Below are 16,259 nucleotides of genomic sequence, written 5' to 3' on the forward strand. Positions count from 1 at the left end.
GCATGGATGCACAACGGGGGGGAATGGATGTCGTTGTGCTACCTAGATAAGTGAAGTGAAAGAAAAAATAATAAAGCTGACAAATGTGAGAGCTGATGTGATAAACATTCTCATTCGGTAGTTGGACACTGGCTGTCTGTACTTATGAAAATCAATGACAAGTAGAAAACATACAAAGGAAGAATGTTCATCAGCTCTCACATTTATCAGCTTTATTATTTTTTTCTTTCACTTTACTTATCTAGGTATCACATTTTGAATTCCAACAAATTATCAACAAGATCAAGGTTTATGTGTATACAACATAAAACTCTTTCTTTCGTTGCCGAAATGTATCTAACCCCACTAGCGATTCCATCATGCGTCAGTTTCCTCTGTCATTCGTAAGACCAGAAGTGAAGCTGGATCTGCCATTGATACAGTCATCACAGACCTTTTAGACAAAGGGACATATCCAAATAACTACTTTAGAGACTAGCTATTTACCTTTCAGTAGATCGATATCATATAACGTAACGTTCAATACACTCACCAACAAATTCTAAGTGAACAGACCGAAGTCGATATTATATTACATTTTCCTCCTCTTCTGATATTCGTTATCAGTGCCGTAACGAGGGTGTGGCGAAAGAGGCGCCCGCCACGGGCGCAACTAGATTTGGGGTGCAAAACGTAAAAAATAAAAATAAATAAATAGATATAAAAGTCCGCTATTTTATATTGTATTTTTAAATTTCGGCAATACTCCGCTTTACATAGTTGCATTGTGTTGCAAATTCTGCAACACAATGCAACTCATTTTGATGGGGTTAATAGTAAGCATTTAACATATTGCATCTAGTAAAATTTAACTTGTTACATTTACATTTTTCAAATTTTGGTCATTTTTGAGTTGGGGGGGCGCAAGTTAGACACTTGCCACAGGCGCGTCATGCTCTCGTTACTGTACTGTTCGTTATGGCTAATTTAATGTGCATAATACATTGTAAACTAGAATAAACACTAAAGAGACATCCCAAGATTACGAACATATGTTTCAGGATAACTATCTATCTCACTTATAAAGGATGCCTGCCATTCATATTCTAAAATAGAACAACATGAAAAAAAAAAAAATTCTCATTTCACGAACTTCATTATTCCGTTGACACTCAAACACTTATCAATGCAGCAGATGCATTATCGTTACTTATTCTTACTACATCGTATCATGTCATCAATGTGTGGCATAATTTATGAAAGGTAAAAATTATTATATATTAATACTACTTGGGTTGCGTGTTTGAAGATATCACAGTAAGTAGCTGACAATTTATTATCACGTAATTGTATTGTGTGATGTAATTTCTAGGGTATCTCATCTGTTTATTCTATACAGAGTGCACATGGCATTCCTAAGATCTACATAGGCAGAGATCACTTGCTTGTTCATTGAAAGTGCATTCAACAGTGCATTCAAAGTATATATGCTTTGGCAAAGCATATACACGTATATGCCTTGCCAAAGGTGTTAGAAATATGGTCCTGTGTGTTGGATGAGGCAAGATGATTCTAGATGTTGGTCGATATTCTTTTTTTAATGTGGGGCCATTGCACTGCTATGAAATGTCTTAAGGACTATTCAAGCTCTCTTACTGGCTTTCTACTGACCCTGAAGAGTTGTTACGGTTTTAATTTGTCAGTGGACAATTCTCTCTCTCTCTCTCTCTCTCTCTCTCTCTCTCTCATTATTAGTTTACAGAAAGGTTAATATAGCAGACAGACTTTTGATGTCGAGGCGGGGCTATGTCTAATTTGGAATAGTTTCGCTATTCTTAATTTCTTTTGAAGGTATTTGATATGGCCGCTACACTCTGTATCGTGATCTACATGAAGGATAAGATTATTATGCGACACCTCCAAGGAGTCCAAAGACTCATCGAGGGAGGACACCTCCTCTACAACTCTCCGTCTCCACCACTTAAATTCACCAACTACAGCGAGCGAACCTCAATTACCATCATCATCTACACCAGCGCCATCTACTGCTCACCACCACCACCACTAGTGTTTTCACAGGCGATCACAAACATCCATGCCCACAGTGGGATTCGACCTCCAAGCTTTTTAGCTGGAGAGCGGGTACGCTAATCACTTGCCAACCAGGCTGGCTATATCTTTCCTCTGTCCTGACGAATCGAATTAGTGTGAGACCACTTTGAAAGTTCATTTAAATATCTTGCCTCTGGGTTCTGAAGGTTGCTGCGATGAGCTACTTCAGTATGCACATAAAGAGGAATACTGAAATAGGCGTCCGTTTATGGGAGGTGCATGAATTCCATTCATGTAAATATGGTTGAAAACAGTGCCAACATGAACATTCTTCAGTTGGTTGGACTAAAGATGAAGTTCAAGACAGAAGACAACGAATTAAATATTGAAAATGATAAGAAAGCATGATACTGCAGATTCTACTGTGAAGTATTCGATACAATGAAATAACGTATAACCAATCTCTTCTCCGAAATGAATAAGCTAGAATTTCTTCCTTTTTTTTTTCTATTTATTTTGATTCGTTTCAAGAGTACTCAGACTTCTAACGTGCATTCGAGCTTCTGATAAAAATTACATGGGGTGGGGGGTGTGTTCAATGCTACGGTAATTAAATCGTGTTGACGAGTCATCAGAATTTAAGAGGACCTGCATATCAGAACTTTAAAATATTTAACATATTCAGGATTAGATGTTGTCTAGTCTGAAGTTATCAAACTCTGCGCTTTTATTGTAACAATTTGTGCTGTTCAATTCATCTCTGTTAAAAGAACCTTCTCAGCAAACAAGCTAAAAAAAAAAAAAACAGACAGATAGATAGATTGAACAAACTATCATTCATTTTAATTGAGAAGAGCCTCTTGAAAAGTATCAAGAAGAGTCCAGTGCTCCATGACACAATTATAGACATTTAAAAATGTTTTAAAAATGCACCTTTCTATTTTTAATTAGTACTACAAATACATTTAAGTAGTAACGTTTACATATTCTAGCAAAAAGAATTGAGATTAACAAAGGTCACCCTTCGACACCGTAAATGTGTAGCAAGATAAGTGTAGCTCAGATATGTGTAGCTCAGGATGCTCAGCGCTAAACAAACAACGTTAAACGTGGTCATTTTAATTAGTAAATAGGGATATGGGGAATACGCGACCAAGAATAAACAAGTTTTACTTTAATTTTAAGTTATTTTTATATTAACTTGCAAATATACATACATACGTACACAGAAATACAGTTTATTTTTGTGCTGTCGAAGGTTCTGGTTCTTCTGAAATTCTTGATTTTTTAGTGATGAAGTCGTCTAATGTCATTTGTCGTTTTCTTATTTTCTCATTAAGCAAATGTCGGAAGTTGCTTCTTTTTTAAAATCTATCGAACCAACCTCTGCCAGCTGCAAACTTTTCGCTCGTGTCCTCTCTTTGTTTTTGAATATGATTAAAAATCCTTCTGGACTTTTCCATGATTATTGCCTGACTTAATGACATGTTGCGTTCGGTTTCATCATCAATCCAAATGGAAAGACGTTTTTCCATTTCCTCTGAAACATTGCTTCTGGATCCGGTTACCTTTGTTGCAGAAGACGTTGTGGTTGCTGAACACTTAATTTTGTCCTTGTTTGTTAAAATCGTTCGTATAGTAGAAGTAGACAAATTTAAAGCGGTTCTAATGTCAACTTGACGTTCACCTTTTTCTAATCGCCTCAGCACTTGCATTTTAATAACGAGCGAAATGCTTTATCGTATCAATTTTGTTTTATCATCTTTACACCCATTCATTTTGAATAATTTATAAAATGATAGTAGTGATTAATTTTTAATGAACAAATAGAATTTTTGTCAATACTATCGATGATTACAGCGCATAAATAACGTTTTACGCAGCACCCCAAATCGTATTGATAACGTGGACACTTTTCACTGCCAATGAACAACTACACAATGTACGGGAAAAACAAATACACAGGATAAACATAGATTTAGGGGAATTACAGCGCTACCACAAATCGTCACCTTTCGCTGATTGGTTCGGGTTCGGGAATAATCGTAATATATACGAATCAAGGGAAATACAACGATAAATTGAATCAGAGTAAATTTAGCCCTTTTTTTAGGCTTCGAGTAGAACCACGTTATATCGAATCATGGAATATTTAGTGCTTTTTTTTTTAGGGTTCGGAAAAAACCGCGTTGTATCGCGTTAAACGGGATCTTACTGTATTTGTGTAACAATAGATTCGAAAACAGTGATGTTCATTAAATTAAAGATGCCAAGAAATTATATTCTTGGTTTATTATTTATCCAAGTGTAAGCAAACAAAGTTTTCCCGTGAAGTATCGTCACGACTAAGCTACTTTTTGTATATAGAAGCTAATGATTCTTCACATTAATTGTCTAGTATCGCATAATGCAAAGCACACATCCTTTTGGGTGTGTATAATGCTAAGCATTATGGGTAGAGCCACTATCCAGATTGGTTTCGACCTTTATTGAGGTTTCATCAGGGGGAAAGTCGGATCCAGAAGTGATATCAAGGTTGAAGTAATCATTGTATCCTTTCTTAGCGAAGTTCCTGTGTATGTTCCGTGGAACATATCGGACTAGTAATTGATGCAAGAATAAATTCAGTATATAAATGTCCAATATATAAAATTAATCCAGTATATAAAAACTTGAGGGAAAATTTCAGTTCAACAGCTTTGTGTTTGTTCTCTTGTAAAATAAGTTCACCTTCTCAAAGGGTAACAGAAATTTGTATAGATGATTCGTATAATTTCAGATATAACATTAGTAAGTCTACAGTGGTTAAGCATTTTCAAAACGTAATTTTCACAACCTAGTTAGTTATCTCGCCAAGTCAGTGATGAACAATTTTAAACCTAAGCGCACAAATGGTGAGGCATGGAAAGGTCGGCTCAGTCGAGATCAACGCCATGAAATGAAAAATCACATAGAATTATTTTAACTAGGACAGACAGCTCTGGTTCACATCATCTTAAATTTTCAAAAGGATGAAAAATTATACCAAACAAAAATATCATCAGGTAAGGGAGAGAAGGGAGAAATCATGGGATATATGTTACATTCTAATCTAGAGTGCTGCTATAATTTGCTTTGGATATGTGAAAAACTAAAGCATTTGTGTCAGTTAAAATTCTTCTGCTGGAGAGAGAAATGGTGGGAGGAATTTTAACTTTGGATAAATTGGGATTGGAAGGGACGGATTCATGTGTTACAATTGTTAATAGGTATGTGCTTTAGATTATAGATTGGAAAATGAACAAGGAATAAGAATGATAGTACAAATAATAGATGATACGTGCTAGCAGCTAAACATTATAGATATCAGTGTACAGGCAATGAAAATCTGCTCATATTTGGGGACAAATAAAGAACAAGAACCCATTATTTACGACATTTTATATTCTTTACATTAATCGATCATTACTTTTTCAGTAGCAATATACTGTGTATAACGTTTGGTTGTTGTTAAGTGAGTTTCTTAACAGCCCTTTACTCACTTCAAATTTGCATGCTGTTTACTTCTTCATTGTGTGAACTTCTTCAGCCAAATTAATGATAATCATCTTCTCGGTAGTAACGGTATAGACTAGCTGAACATGCACATAGATGAGGACTGATTTTCAGTCCTTGGACTAGATTTCCACGTGACTGGGATCCCATTCTAGCTATGTTCTTGGCATTACTTTGTGATCAAGAAAAATAATGAACTATTTTATGAAACGGTCACATAACTTGTTTCCAATAACCTTCTCGACGCTTTTTTTAATTTTGGTAGAGGTGAGAGAACTATGGGATATGTTGCCTTTTGAGCTACGATATTTATAGACTCTAGTGTTTAATATTTAAGTTCTCTGTATACAGTGAAATCCCTTTACGCTTATAAGCGTAATTTAATTCTGTTCCCCACTACGCTAACAGATTCATATAATTTAGAAATGACTAAACATACACACGTAACCACAGTAGTAAGATTTTTAATAAGTAAATTTTTCGTCCTAAGTATCATAGGACATCTTCAGTAAAGTTAATTCAAAGAGTACTAGGAATTACATACAGTAAGGGCGCATGCTTACAATGGAATCCTTCTATGAGTGCAGTAGCGTGTTGTAGAATTAAATTAAAATATATCTGGATTAAAAAAAATTACATTAAAATGAGATAACATATATAAATATTATTTTACCCAATTTAGGATGACAATTTCCCAGAGTTTAGGGATAGTAAGAACCTGATTACGGTTCGAATTAGTTCTGTGACGTAGAGCTTTAGCACTTTCTTTATATAAAGGTTCATGTTTATATGAAGATCTATGTAGAAGTTTAGTCTTCTTCCAATGGATCCCATGGTTTGGATTTTCAATTCCGTGTTGTGCGAGGCCAGATTTCTGTGGTTTGATAAGACGGATATGGTCTTGATGTGCTGAAACGCGTTGGTAATGGATCTACCTGTCTGTCCATAGTAAGACAATTTACAGAAGCATGGGACCTCGTACACGCGAGGTAGCATCAGAGGTGAGAGTTTGTCTTTAGGAAAAGGTAACCAATTGTAGATATGGTTGATTAGTTTGTAGGTAGCAGCCAATTTATATTTCTTCATAATTTTTGAAAGACGTTCGGAGATGCCTTGGATATAAGGTATGGGAATCCTATGGGTTTCTAGGTTGATGTGTGGAGAAGTGGACTGATTATTTCTAATTCTTTAAACCAAGAATTAGAAATAATCAAAAAATACAGCCATACAAAATGGATACAATCCAAAAACAACTAAAAAAATCATCAGACTCCTTGGAGGTGTCACAAATAATAATAATAATAATAATAATAATATAAAGAAAGTGCTGAAACCCTACGTCACAGGCCTAATTCGAACCGTAATCACCTTCTTACTATCCCTAAACTCTGGGAAATTGTCATCCTAAATTGGGTAAAATAATATTTATATATGTTATCTCATTTTATTGTAATTATTTTTAATCTAGATATATTTTAATTTAATTCTACAACACGCTACTGCACTCATAGAAAGATTCCATTGTAAGCATGCGCCCTTACTGTATGTAATTCCTAGTATTGTTTGAATTAACTGTACTGAAGATGTCCTATGATACTAGGACGAAATATTTACTTATTACTGTGGTTACGTGTGTATGTTTAGTCATGAATGCTCCACAGGTTTCATTATACAAAAAACATATAATTTAGAAAACAATGTAAGTGATATCATTTATTTATTTTCCATGTTTTTGTGGTAAACAATCTCATTTTAAAATGCTTTATTATTTCTGTGATATTTGAGAAAGAGAGAGAGGGGAGTTAAAAGTGTATACTCTGTATTAAAATTATGCCATGTAGCCTGTACTTCGCTTTTTACATTTGGAATGTAACTGATATGTTTAAACATTTCTTTATAAGCTAACTTCCAACAAGATGTACATTTATTTGTACAAAGGTGATAATTTACACTTTTTCATAATAAACCAATTCATCACAGTGATGGTCCTGAATGTAGTCTCAATATTGTTTTGGTAATAGTAGACACGTCTGGGTAAACTATCATCTGGGGGTGTTTTTGTCTTAACCTTGGTTGTGTTACCGTGGTTCTGCACTCACTTTCTGAAACCTGTTCTACGTGTGTAGAACAGGTTTCAGAAAGAAAAAGTAAGTCATCTCTCTCTCTCTCTCTCTCTCTCTCTCTCTCTCTCTATATATATATATATATATATATATATATATATATATATATAGAGAGAGAGAGAGAGAGAGAGAGAGAGTATTCAAACAGTAATTGAAAAAATTGTAATTATGTGTAAAAGTGCGTTGTTTTTAAAAGTCACCGGTTACACACGCGTTTCTTCCCAGAAAAGTCAATTAACGTTATTTTCAGTACAGTATATACTTAGCTTATAAGTTATTCTTTAACACTGTGAAAACCTGAAATCCCGTTGAAACTGATTATCAGATTTTGTTCTGTTACTCTAATAAAAGAATAAACAGATCCACAAAATCGTTCAGAATTTTTCTCAACCAGGTGTTTAGCAATTATGTTTCATTCAGATTTTCATGGTTCTAAAAAGGTTTTCGAGTTTCATAAAAGCTACAAATTGCTAACCTGTTCTTGATGACTTATTTACTTTGTCACCGAGAACAGGTATGTAGAGCAGGTTTCAGAAAGTGAGTGCAGAACTACGGTAACACGACCAAGGTTAAGACAAAAACAACCCCCAGATGATAGTTTACCCAGACGTGTTTACTATTACTAAAACAATATTGAGACTACATTCAGGACCATCATTGTGATGAAGTGGTTTATTTTGAAAGAGTATAAATTATCGCCTTTGTACAAATAAATGTACATCTTTTTGGAAGTTAGCTTATAAAGAAGTGTATAAACATAGCAGTTACATTCCAAATGTAAAAAGCGAAGATACAGGCTACATGGCACAATTTTAATACAGAGTTATACACTTTTAACTCCCCCCCCCTTCTCTTTCTCAAATATCACAGAAATAGGAAAGTATTTTAAAATGAGATTGTTTTTACCTCAAAAACATAGAAAATAAATAAATGATATCACTTACATAGTTCTTACATGAGCTATGTTAGTAATGCTATTACTTACATAGATCAAGATAAGGTATACTTATCTTGATCTTGATCCCCCCCCCTTTTGAGTCTTCAAAATTCGAGTCATCAGAATTCAAGGAGAACCGACCTACTAGTCCGGAACTCGGGGGGGGGGGGGAGTAAGCGTCAGGGGGGAGGAGCCCCCCCAGTATATATATATATAACTAAAATCTTGTAGAAATCCCAACGTAACCACTGCCCTAAGGATATTGTTAACAATTCCTTTAAGCGTAGTAAGTGCGGAAAGAAGTTTTCCACGCTTAAACTGATTAAAAATTATTTGCGAAAAGCAATGACCCAAGAAAAATTGGTTAGTCTAGCAACTATATCGATAGAGGCGGACATGCCTTATAATTTAAATTAAGAAGAGCTTATAAACAGTTTTATTTTGCGATATTCTAGAGCAGTTTTTCTCAACGTGGGGCGTACTCCCCACAGGGGGGCAATTTGAATATTTTGGGGATCAATTAGAAAACGATATTGCATTCGTCACCTCATCACTGATACACTCAAAACACTCACCATTGTCGGCGAGGGGGGGGGATATCAAAATCTTTGAGGCGTTGAGGTGGGGCATGATCCAAAAAACGTTGGGAAATACTGTTCTAGAGCAAACATTTAATTAATATTATTATGTAATTGTTTTGCATTAATGTTTCTCTTGTAATAAAAACAAAATAGTAATTGGAGATTTTCTTATTTTTTTTTTTTTTTTTGTCTTATAATCCATCAGGGGCGATATTTAATTGTTTGCCTGAGGGGGGCGATCTAATCTGGTGATGATCTTGTTCTTTGGCAACCTGATTAAAGCACTCTTGGGACATTTTTGGTAAACATTTTTTATCTCCATAGCTGCCATAAATATCAACGGGAATGCTTTTCTTGAACTCTTCAACAAAACCTTCTCTGTTACTAGGCGTGTGGCAATTACTTGAAAACCATGCCACCATTCTGGTCTTGTTCAGTGCAAAATTCTGAAGCTGTGCAACAGGACTAAGACTGTGAAAGATTTCAGGGTTTAATACAACTTCAGAATCAAGTCTGTATGTTACAATCCAATTCATAAGACCATTCAATGGCTTTAGGATGTTCGGTGTACGTGGTGAAGATTCATGATGTAGAAGAATCCATAACTGGCATGAAAATTTTGTTAGAGGCATATCTTCTAGATTAATATCTCTCAGGTGAAAAATAACAGCATCTGCTACGGTTGGAAATCATGTGACAGCTAGACACTGGACCAGTGGAGGCCGGTGAAAATTTTAAGTGGGGGTGCTGCGTATAAAAAATAAATAAATAAAATAAAATAAACTTTTTTTTTCCTAATCAGTAACGAATTTATTAATAAATAAATTTACATATTAAAAATTTCTTTATTAAAATATTTCATCCTCACTACGAACAAACACCAATAATAAAAGTTTCGTATCAATAGCAATGACAAGCGCAAACGAATATCGGCGTTAGATCGCAGTGCATTTGTTTCATGTAACGATAACTGAAAAAATATAATTCTTTTCATATTTTCAACAGTGACACTCGTCATAATTCAGCCTGTATCTATAATAAATAAATAATTATATGTTATTTTAAGTTAGATAGGGTAAACGGCCCTGCCTACTCCTTATACGGGAACAACATAGGCGTTAGCTGATTGATTTTTTTTTTTATTTTAACAAAATAAAATAAGATTTATAAAAAATAGTTCACCACGCACACGCACCAATAATAAACATTTCGTATCTCATAGAAATAACGTGCATAAGGATACTAAAAATAAAAATAAAATGTGGGAATGACGTAACGTGCAATGACAAGCGCAAACGAATATCGGCGTTATATCGCAGTGCATCTGTTTCGTAATCTAAAGCGTTAATCGAACAATTCCAATTATTAACTATTCAAGCAATGTCAAAACATAAGCTGTAACCTTTAACATGTTGTATTGCATTTATATAATGTTATTTATATAATGTAAGCATTGTTATTATTTATAAACACAAACGAAATTTAAATTTTTCATTTTTTCCTTGGGGTGCTGCATTGTCGCAGTGTTTATGGACGGGCCGCCACTGTTCAAGACTTTACAAGTCTTCGTGGCGCCCTTATTAATCGGCGCCGTGAGGCAGGCTGCCTTATGCTACACCCTGTCGACAGTCCAGCCAAAGATTATATTTTTACTTTTCATTTGAGAATTCCATCTGTAAAGATTATGTAACAGAAAAATGTTTCTTCATACTTGAAACAAATATGATTCCTGTTGTTTTTAGAGCAGAAGATTATTCAAAAGTTGAACCACCAAACTCTTATAATGATGCTTTGGCATTTCATTCCTCGAGAATTAGCACAATATTTGTTGTCAGTTGCCAAAGATGATAAAAAAATACAATAGTTATTTTGAATGGAAAAAAATATTATAATAAATTTAGTTTAATCCTTTATCCAAGTGTGAGCAAACATTAATGCATAACATTATACATATCCGCAAGGAGATGTGTTTTGCATTATGGGAGATACTGAGATAGGAGCGATGATAGCTTGGTCTACCTTTGCTCCTAGTTGCCTGGTGTTGCACTACCTTTCCTCAGTCCTGAAGATTCCCTCAGGCGCAAACTTTGTTTGCTCACACTTGGATAAAGGATTAAACTAAGTTTATTATAGTCTAACCAAATGCAAAATAAACTTTCAAGAAAAATTATTATGTGTTAAAACACACACACTATGCTTGTGAAATTTGCAGAAAGCTATATGACACTTCTGGACGTCTATCTGTATATACGAATCTTCATAAATGGTGGTTTGATGAAGCAAAATGTAAAACTTGGAAATCAAAAGGTAACTGAGTTTTTTATGTACATGTATGTTGGTCCATGTTTTTTGTGGGGGCCAGCACATTTATTAACAGTGATATACGACATATGGATGTGGTATGGTTTTAATTGTCAACTTTTCTTGCTAGCAGAGAATGCATACCATCACCTGCTGTTTAACAAGAAAAGCGCTGATGTTAGTTAATCTTGTGATATTTCTTGAGGTGATCCAGCTTCACCTTTGATAACAATAATTTGTTCATAATTTTAAATCATTTTTTGTTTTTTGTACATATCATTGCATCTTTTTTTTACTCAGCAGTCCCAAGTTTTTGCAATAATCCATATGGGAGTTATATATAGTTCTGCCCTGTTCCTTCCCAAAATGTTGTACTAAAACTGTTAAGGTCCATTTTTAAGATAGTGTCAATTTGGTTGTTCATTACATAACTCCGTGGTTCTTAAGCTGTGAGTTGTGAAAAAATATTCTAGGGGTCACAAGAAGCATTGATAAAGATGAGTAAATTAAATATTTATTACAAAACTATTTACATTATTATACAATACAACCTTTCATTTTACTTTTTTTTAAATTTCTAATAAATTTAATAAATAAATTTTAATAAATTTTTTATTTTTATTGTAAAGGTTCTAAACTATAATAATTTAATTATATAATATTAAATAAAACTATTTAAAAAAAATAAAAAAATAAAAAATAAAATAAAACTCACTTAACTTAATCAATACTGCCAGAGGTCGCTAATATTCTTTTCTTATGAAAAGTGGTTGGGGATAATAAAAAAAATTCATTTAAGAACCTGAGATATAACTTTTGGGATTGGGGGAGGAGCTTCTGTAAATATAGGTTAAGAAAAACATACAAAATAAATCAAGAAAAATTAGTATGATGAAGATTGGGAAGAATATAGTATTTAATTTCTTTTATTTGTAAATACTGTATTATATAATAGTGACTTTCATGGAGTCAGTGTCATTGTGGGAGGTTTTCCTAATTTTTTTTTATTTGTTTGTTTATTTATTTTTATGTTAAGTTCATAAACGAGAGATTGGTAGGTCAATAGGACTTATTGAGCAGCATATCCATCGTTCTTAACCTTAAGCTTATTACTAGCATTCACACATTTGTACAACTTTAAGGAATGTCCTCTTATTAATCTGGTAAAAATCCCTTGGAGAGGTGATATGATTGGGACTTTTAAACTGTTGAGAGGTAGTTACAGGGTTGACACTGGGGAGTTCTTTCGCTTGGTGGAACAGGTGGGGGGGGGGGGAGGAGCGAGGACAAGGGGCCATCCCTGGAAGTTACGAAAGGAAGCTATGAGCAAGAAAGTGAAGAGTGGTTTCTTTGCATGGAGGGTGGTTGAACCGTGGAATGCCTTGACTGATAGAGTGGCGAGAACACGAATGGTCAATGAGTACAAGGAACTATATGATAGATTTTGTGTTTTCTGGGATGGGCCTCCTACGATGAATCTTTTGACTCCATGGAGGCCTGAATCATCATCATAATAATAATACAGTAATAATAAATCTTTCCCAATTTCTTCTAATATAATGAGAGGGAGGAAGAATTAAAATCATTACATATATTGAAAACTGGTTGATTTCTTATTTTATATATAAAAGATTTACAAGAAGTAGTTATATCATACAGAACTATTACTGTCATATTATTGTCAACTACATCCTTTGTCCAAAAAGAAAAAACCGAACTTTTCGAAAATAGAAGAAACTAGTGGCGCCACCTGTTGTAGCTTTTTGTTGTCGAAAACGGCAACCTTCATTAGTGTTGTTTCAACTGTTTATGACATTTGTTTCATTAGAAGCCGAGTTATAGTGCCAAGAGTGACAGTGTGTTTTGACGTCACGATATTCATGCCGTACGCGACGAATTCTTGTTATCAATCGCTTCAAAACTCCGAGATAAAACTCAACATTGACCGTCTTGGCCAGATGCCCCTCTTCTGGTGGTCTCCACCCAGCACTCTGGCGCTTTGTTTAGGGGTCATACTCAAAACGCCATGTTTTGTCACCAGTAAGATCGTTTCAAAGAAGTTTGAGTCCTTACGAACGGTTTTAATGAGGTCCTTGCAGTGTTTAATTCGATACATTTTTTGGTCGTAGGTCAACTTGTGGGGAACAAATCGCGAATTCAATTTACGAAGGCCTAAACTCTCGGTCATAATGTTGTGCACAGTTGATTTTGGAATCCCCAATTCATCTTCAATCAATTTCACGGACGATTTAGGGTTTTCTTTGATGAAATCACACACTTTTTGGATGTTAACTTTGCTCAGTCCAGTTTTTGGATGTTCCAGCTTTTCGTCGTCCACAAGCGTCTCACGACCCCCCTTTGAAATCGCTTAAACCACTCGTAAACTTGAGTACGGGATAAGCATTCATCACCGTATGCTTTTTGAAGCATTTGATGCGTTTCGGTAAAACTTTTACCAAGTTTAACACAAAAGTCAACCGCAGCTCTCTGTTTGAAACTCATTTTCCGACTGTTCGTCAAAACACACTGTCACTCTTGGCACTATAACTCGGCTTCTAATGAAACAAATGTCATAAAGAGTTGACACAACACTAACGAAGGTTGTCGCTTTCGACAACAAAAAGATACAACAGGTGGCGCCACTAGTTTCTTCTATTTTCGATAAGTTCGTTTTCTTTTTGGACAGAGGGTGTATAATTCTCCATTGATCTTATTCAGTACAAGAATATTTAAAATAATAATAATAATAATAATAAACGACTTTCCAATAGTTTTTGAAAATGTATTACGTGCTGAGGAAAAAACATCATCAGTGGTCATAGAAGCATCTTTGCAGAGATTTTAGACATCGTTTCTTTGGAGTGATACAGAAAATCGAAAAGCAATTTAATTAATAGCAGCAGTTATACCATGGGCTATCTGGAGGAGATGTAATTGATCTTGTTGACGGATCCAAACTTGAATTAACTAATTTATTTGAATACATTTTTGTGTTCCATACATGCATTCTTCTGATACATTCAGGAAGAGCGCATATACATTCGAACAATATCTAAAATATAAAGAGACAAAGCGAGGAACTAGACCGAAACAAATTCCTCTCCCCTTCATACCTAAGCTAACCCAGCAGGAGACGGAAGAAATTGACGTCCCGATAACAGCAGCAGCAAAATCCCCAGGAGAAGACGGTCTTACAAACACCACTTTCAAAAATTCGAGTATTTATTCATGAGAATGACGCAAGAAATATAAGAAACATCAAATAAAGCCAGACAGATTCAACACAGAATACATCACACTTATCCCGAAAATTTCAGACCCAGAGAAATTAAAGACATAAAGCAATGGAGAGAGAGAGAGAGAGAGAGAGAGCTCTTTTAAACACCGATTAGAAGATCATCTCAAAAATCCTGTCCAATAGAATACAGAAGTACCTACAGAAATTAATATCGGCCGCACAGACTTGTGCAATTAAGGGAAGAAACATAGCAGACACAATTACTCAATTACGATCGGTATATGAGTACTATACTCTGACCAACCAACAAACTTTGTGTCCTGCTAGACTTTAGATATAGAAAAGGCATTTGACACCATAAGCCATTTATATATATTCAACGTTGTGGAGGAGATGGGATTTGCCCCAAAATTTAGTAACTGGCTACAATACTTTCTACGAGAATGCAAAGCCAAGTACTATTGAACAAGAAGCTATCCGCATAATTTAAGATGAAATGCTCGGTGAAGCAAGGAGACCCCACATTCTCTATGGCCCTCTTCGTCCTTATACTAGAACCAATCATCAGAGCGATCAACTCAAACGAAGAAATCAAAGGAACAACGTATGAAGAGTAGTGGAAATAACTCCAAGCAGCTGTTGCGAGGAAAATAAATACCATGTGCCCCATTCAACTATCGTTAAGAGGAAAAGCAAGAATATGCAACACATTTATCCACTCGCCTGTGGTACAAAGTTAATAACATCCCGTGCCATGGGGAGACAAGATCCACAGCCTGTGTACCTACTTACATCTGGGGGCTCTCGGTACGAACCAATGAGGAGAACAACACTCTTTCACGGATTAGAAGCCGGAGGCCTAGGGCTACTCAATATGCACTTGAAAGCAATTATCAACGAAGATTGCAGAAACAGCAAACGCTAAGTCCTACCACGGTTATGAAATAGCATTCCTACAGAAATTCTTCCCACACAGAATGATCAGCATAATGGCAGAGATTTATGGAAGAGTTCTCGTGATGTTTACGGAGAGATATGTATTTATGACAGAGCACATCAGCACCGAAACCTTAATAAATCAAAATACAAACATACTACTACAAATATTACCCATACTACAAACTAAGCAGAACAACCTTTCCCATACTACAACATAGAGAATTAAGAAGAGAACATACTCAGTCCTGTATTAAACAATGCCTTCAAGCTACTAATAAATCCGAGATATAAAACCTTTTTCTTTAAAGTCCATCATGTTTACAAACCAAGATGTGGATAGTTGCTAAAGGTATACCTTTCGAAGGGCACGCAACATGTCAATTTCTTCGGAACCGGAAACAATATACCACCTAATGATATATTGTAAACAAGCAGAAGAACCTTGGAAAGCCGTTAAAAGATGGCTTTCTGAAATCCAGCTAATCAATATTATTCTGGTTAAAAGGAAAACATATAAACAGGCTGCAAACAATAGTTCTGATCCTAAATGTACGTAATTTGGACACACAGGCGCG

At 35.0% G+C, this 16,259-nt stretch overlaps 1 protein-coding gene across 1 annotated transcript; it reads right to left on the minus strand.

Moving 5' to 3' along the window:
- Positions 1–1,002: 1,002 nt before the first annotated feature.
- On the minus strand, positions 1,003–15,859 carry LOC150108290 (core alpha-(1,3)-fucosyltransferase-like). The gene is made up of 3 exons (XM_090390438.1): positions 15,856–15,859; positions 9,433–9,882; positions 1,003–1,085 (listed from the first exon to the last, which is right to left on the minus strand). Exons 1-3 carry the CDS (start codon positions 15,857–15,859, stop codon positions 1,003–1,005), a joined length of 537 nt encoding a protein of 178 aa, XP_090246564.1.
- Positions 15,860–16,259: the final 400 nt, after the last annotated feature.

Source organism: Typopeltis vanoorti, chromosome 3 (assembly GCF_054136105.1).
Source record: "Typopeltis vanoorti isolate ZY-2024b chromosome 3, IOZ_Tvanoo_1.0, whole genome shotgun sequence".
NCBI classification, from domain to species: domain Eukaryota; kingdom Metazoa; phylum Arthropoda; class Arachnida; order Uropygi; family Thelyphonidae; genus Typopeltis; species Typopeltis vanoorti.

Bases quoted from the DNA above. Each gene is read 5' to 3' on its own strand.
- LOC150108290 (XM_090390438.1), bottom strand. The intron at 1,086-9,432 runs GCAAACAATTAA...GTTCTATTTTAG, and splicing joins GATTAGATCGCCCCCCTCAG to AATATGAATGGCAGGCATCC.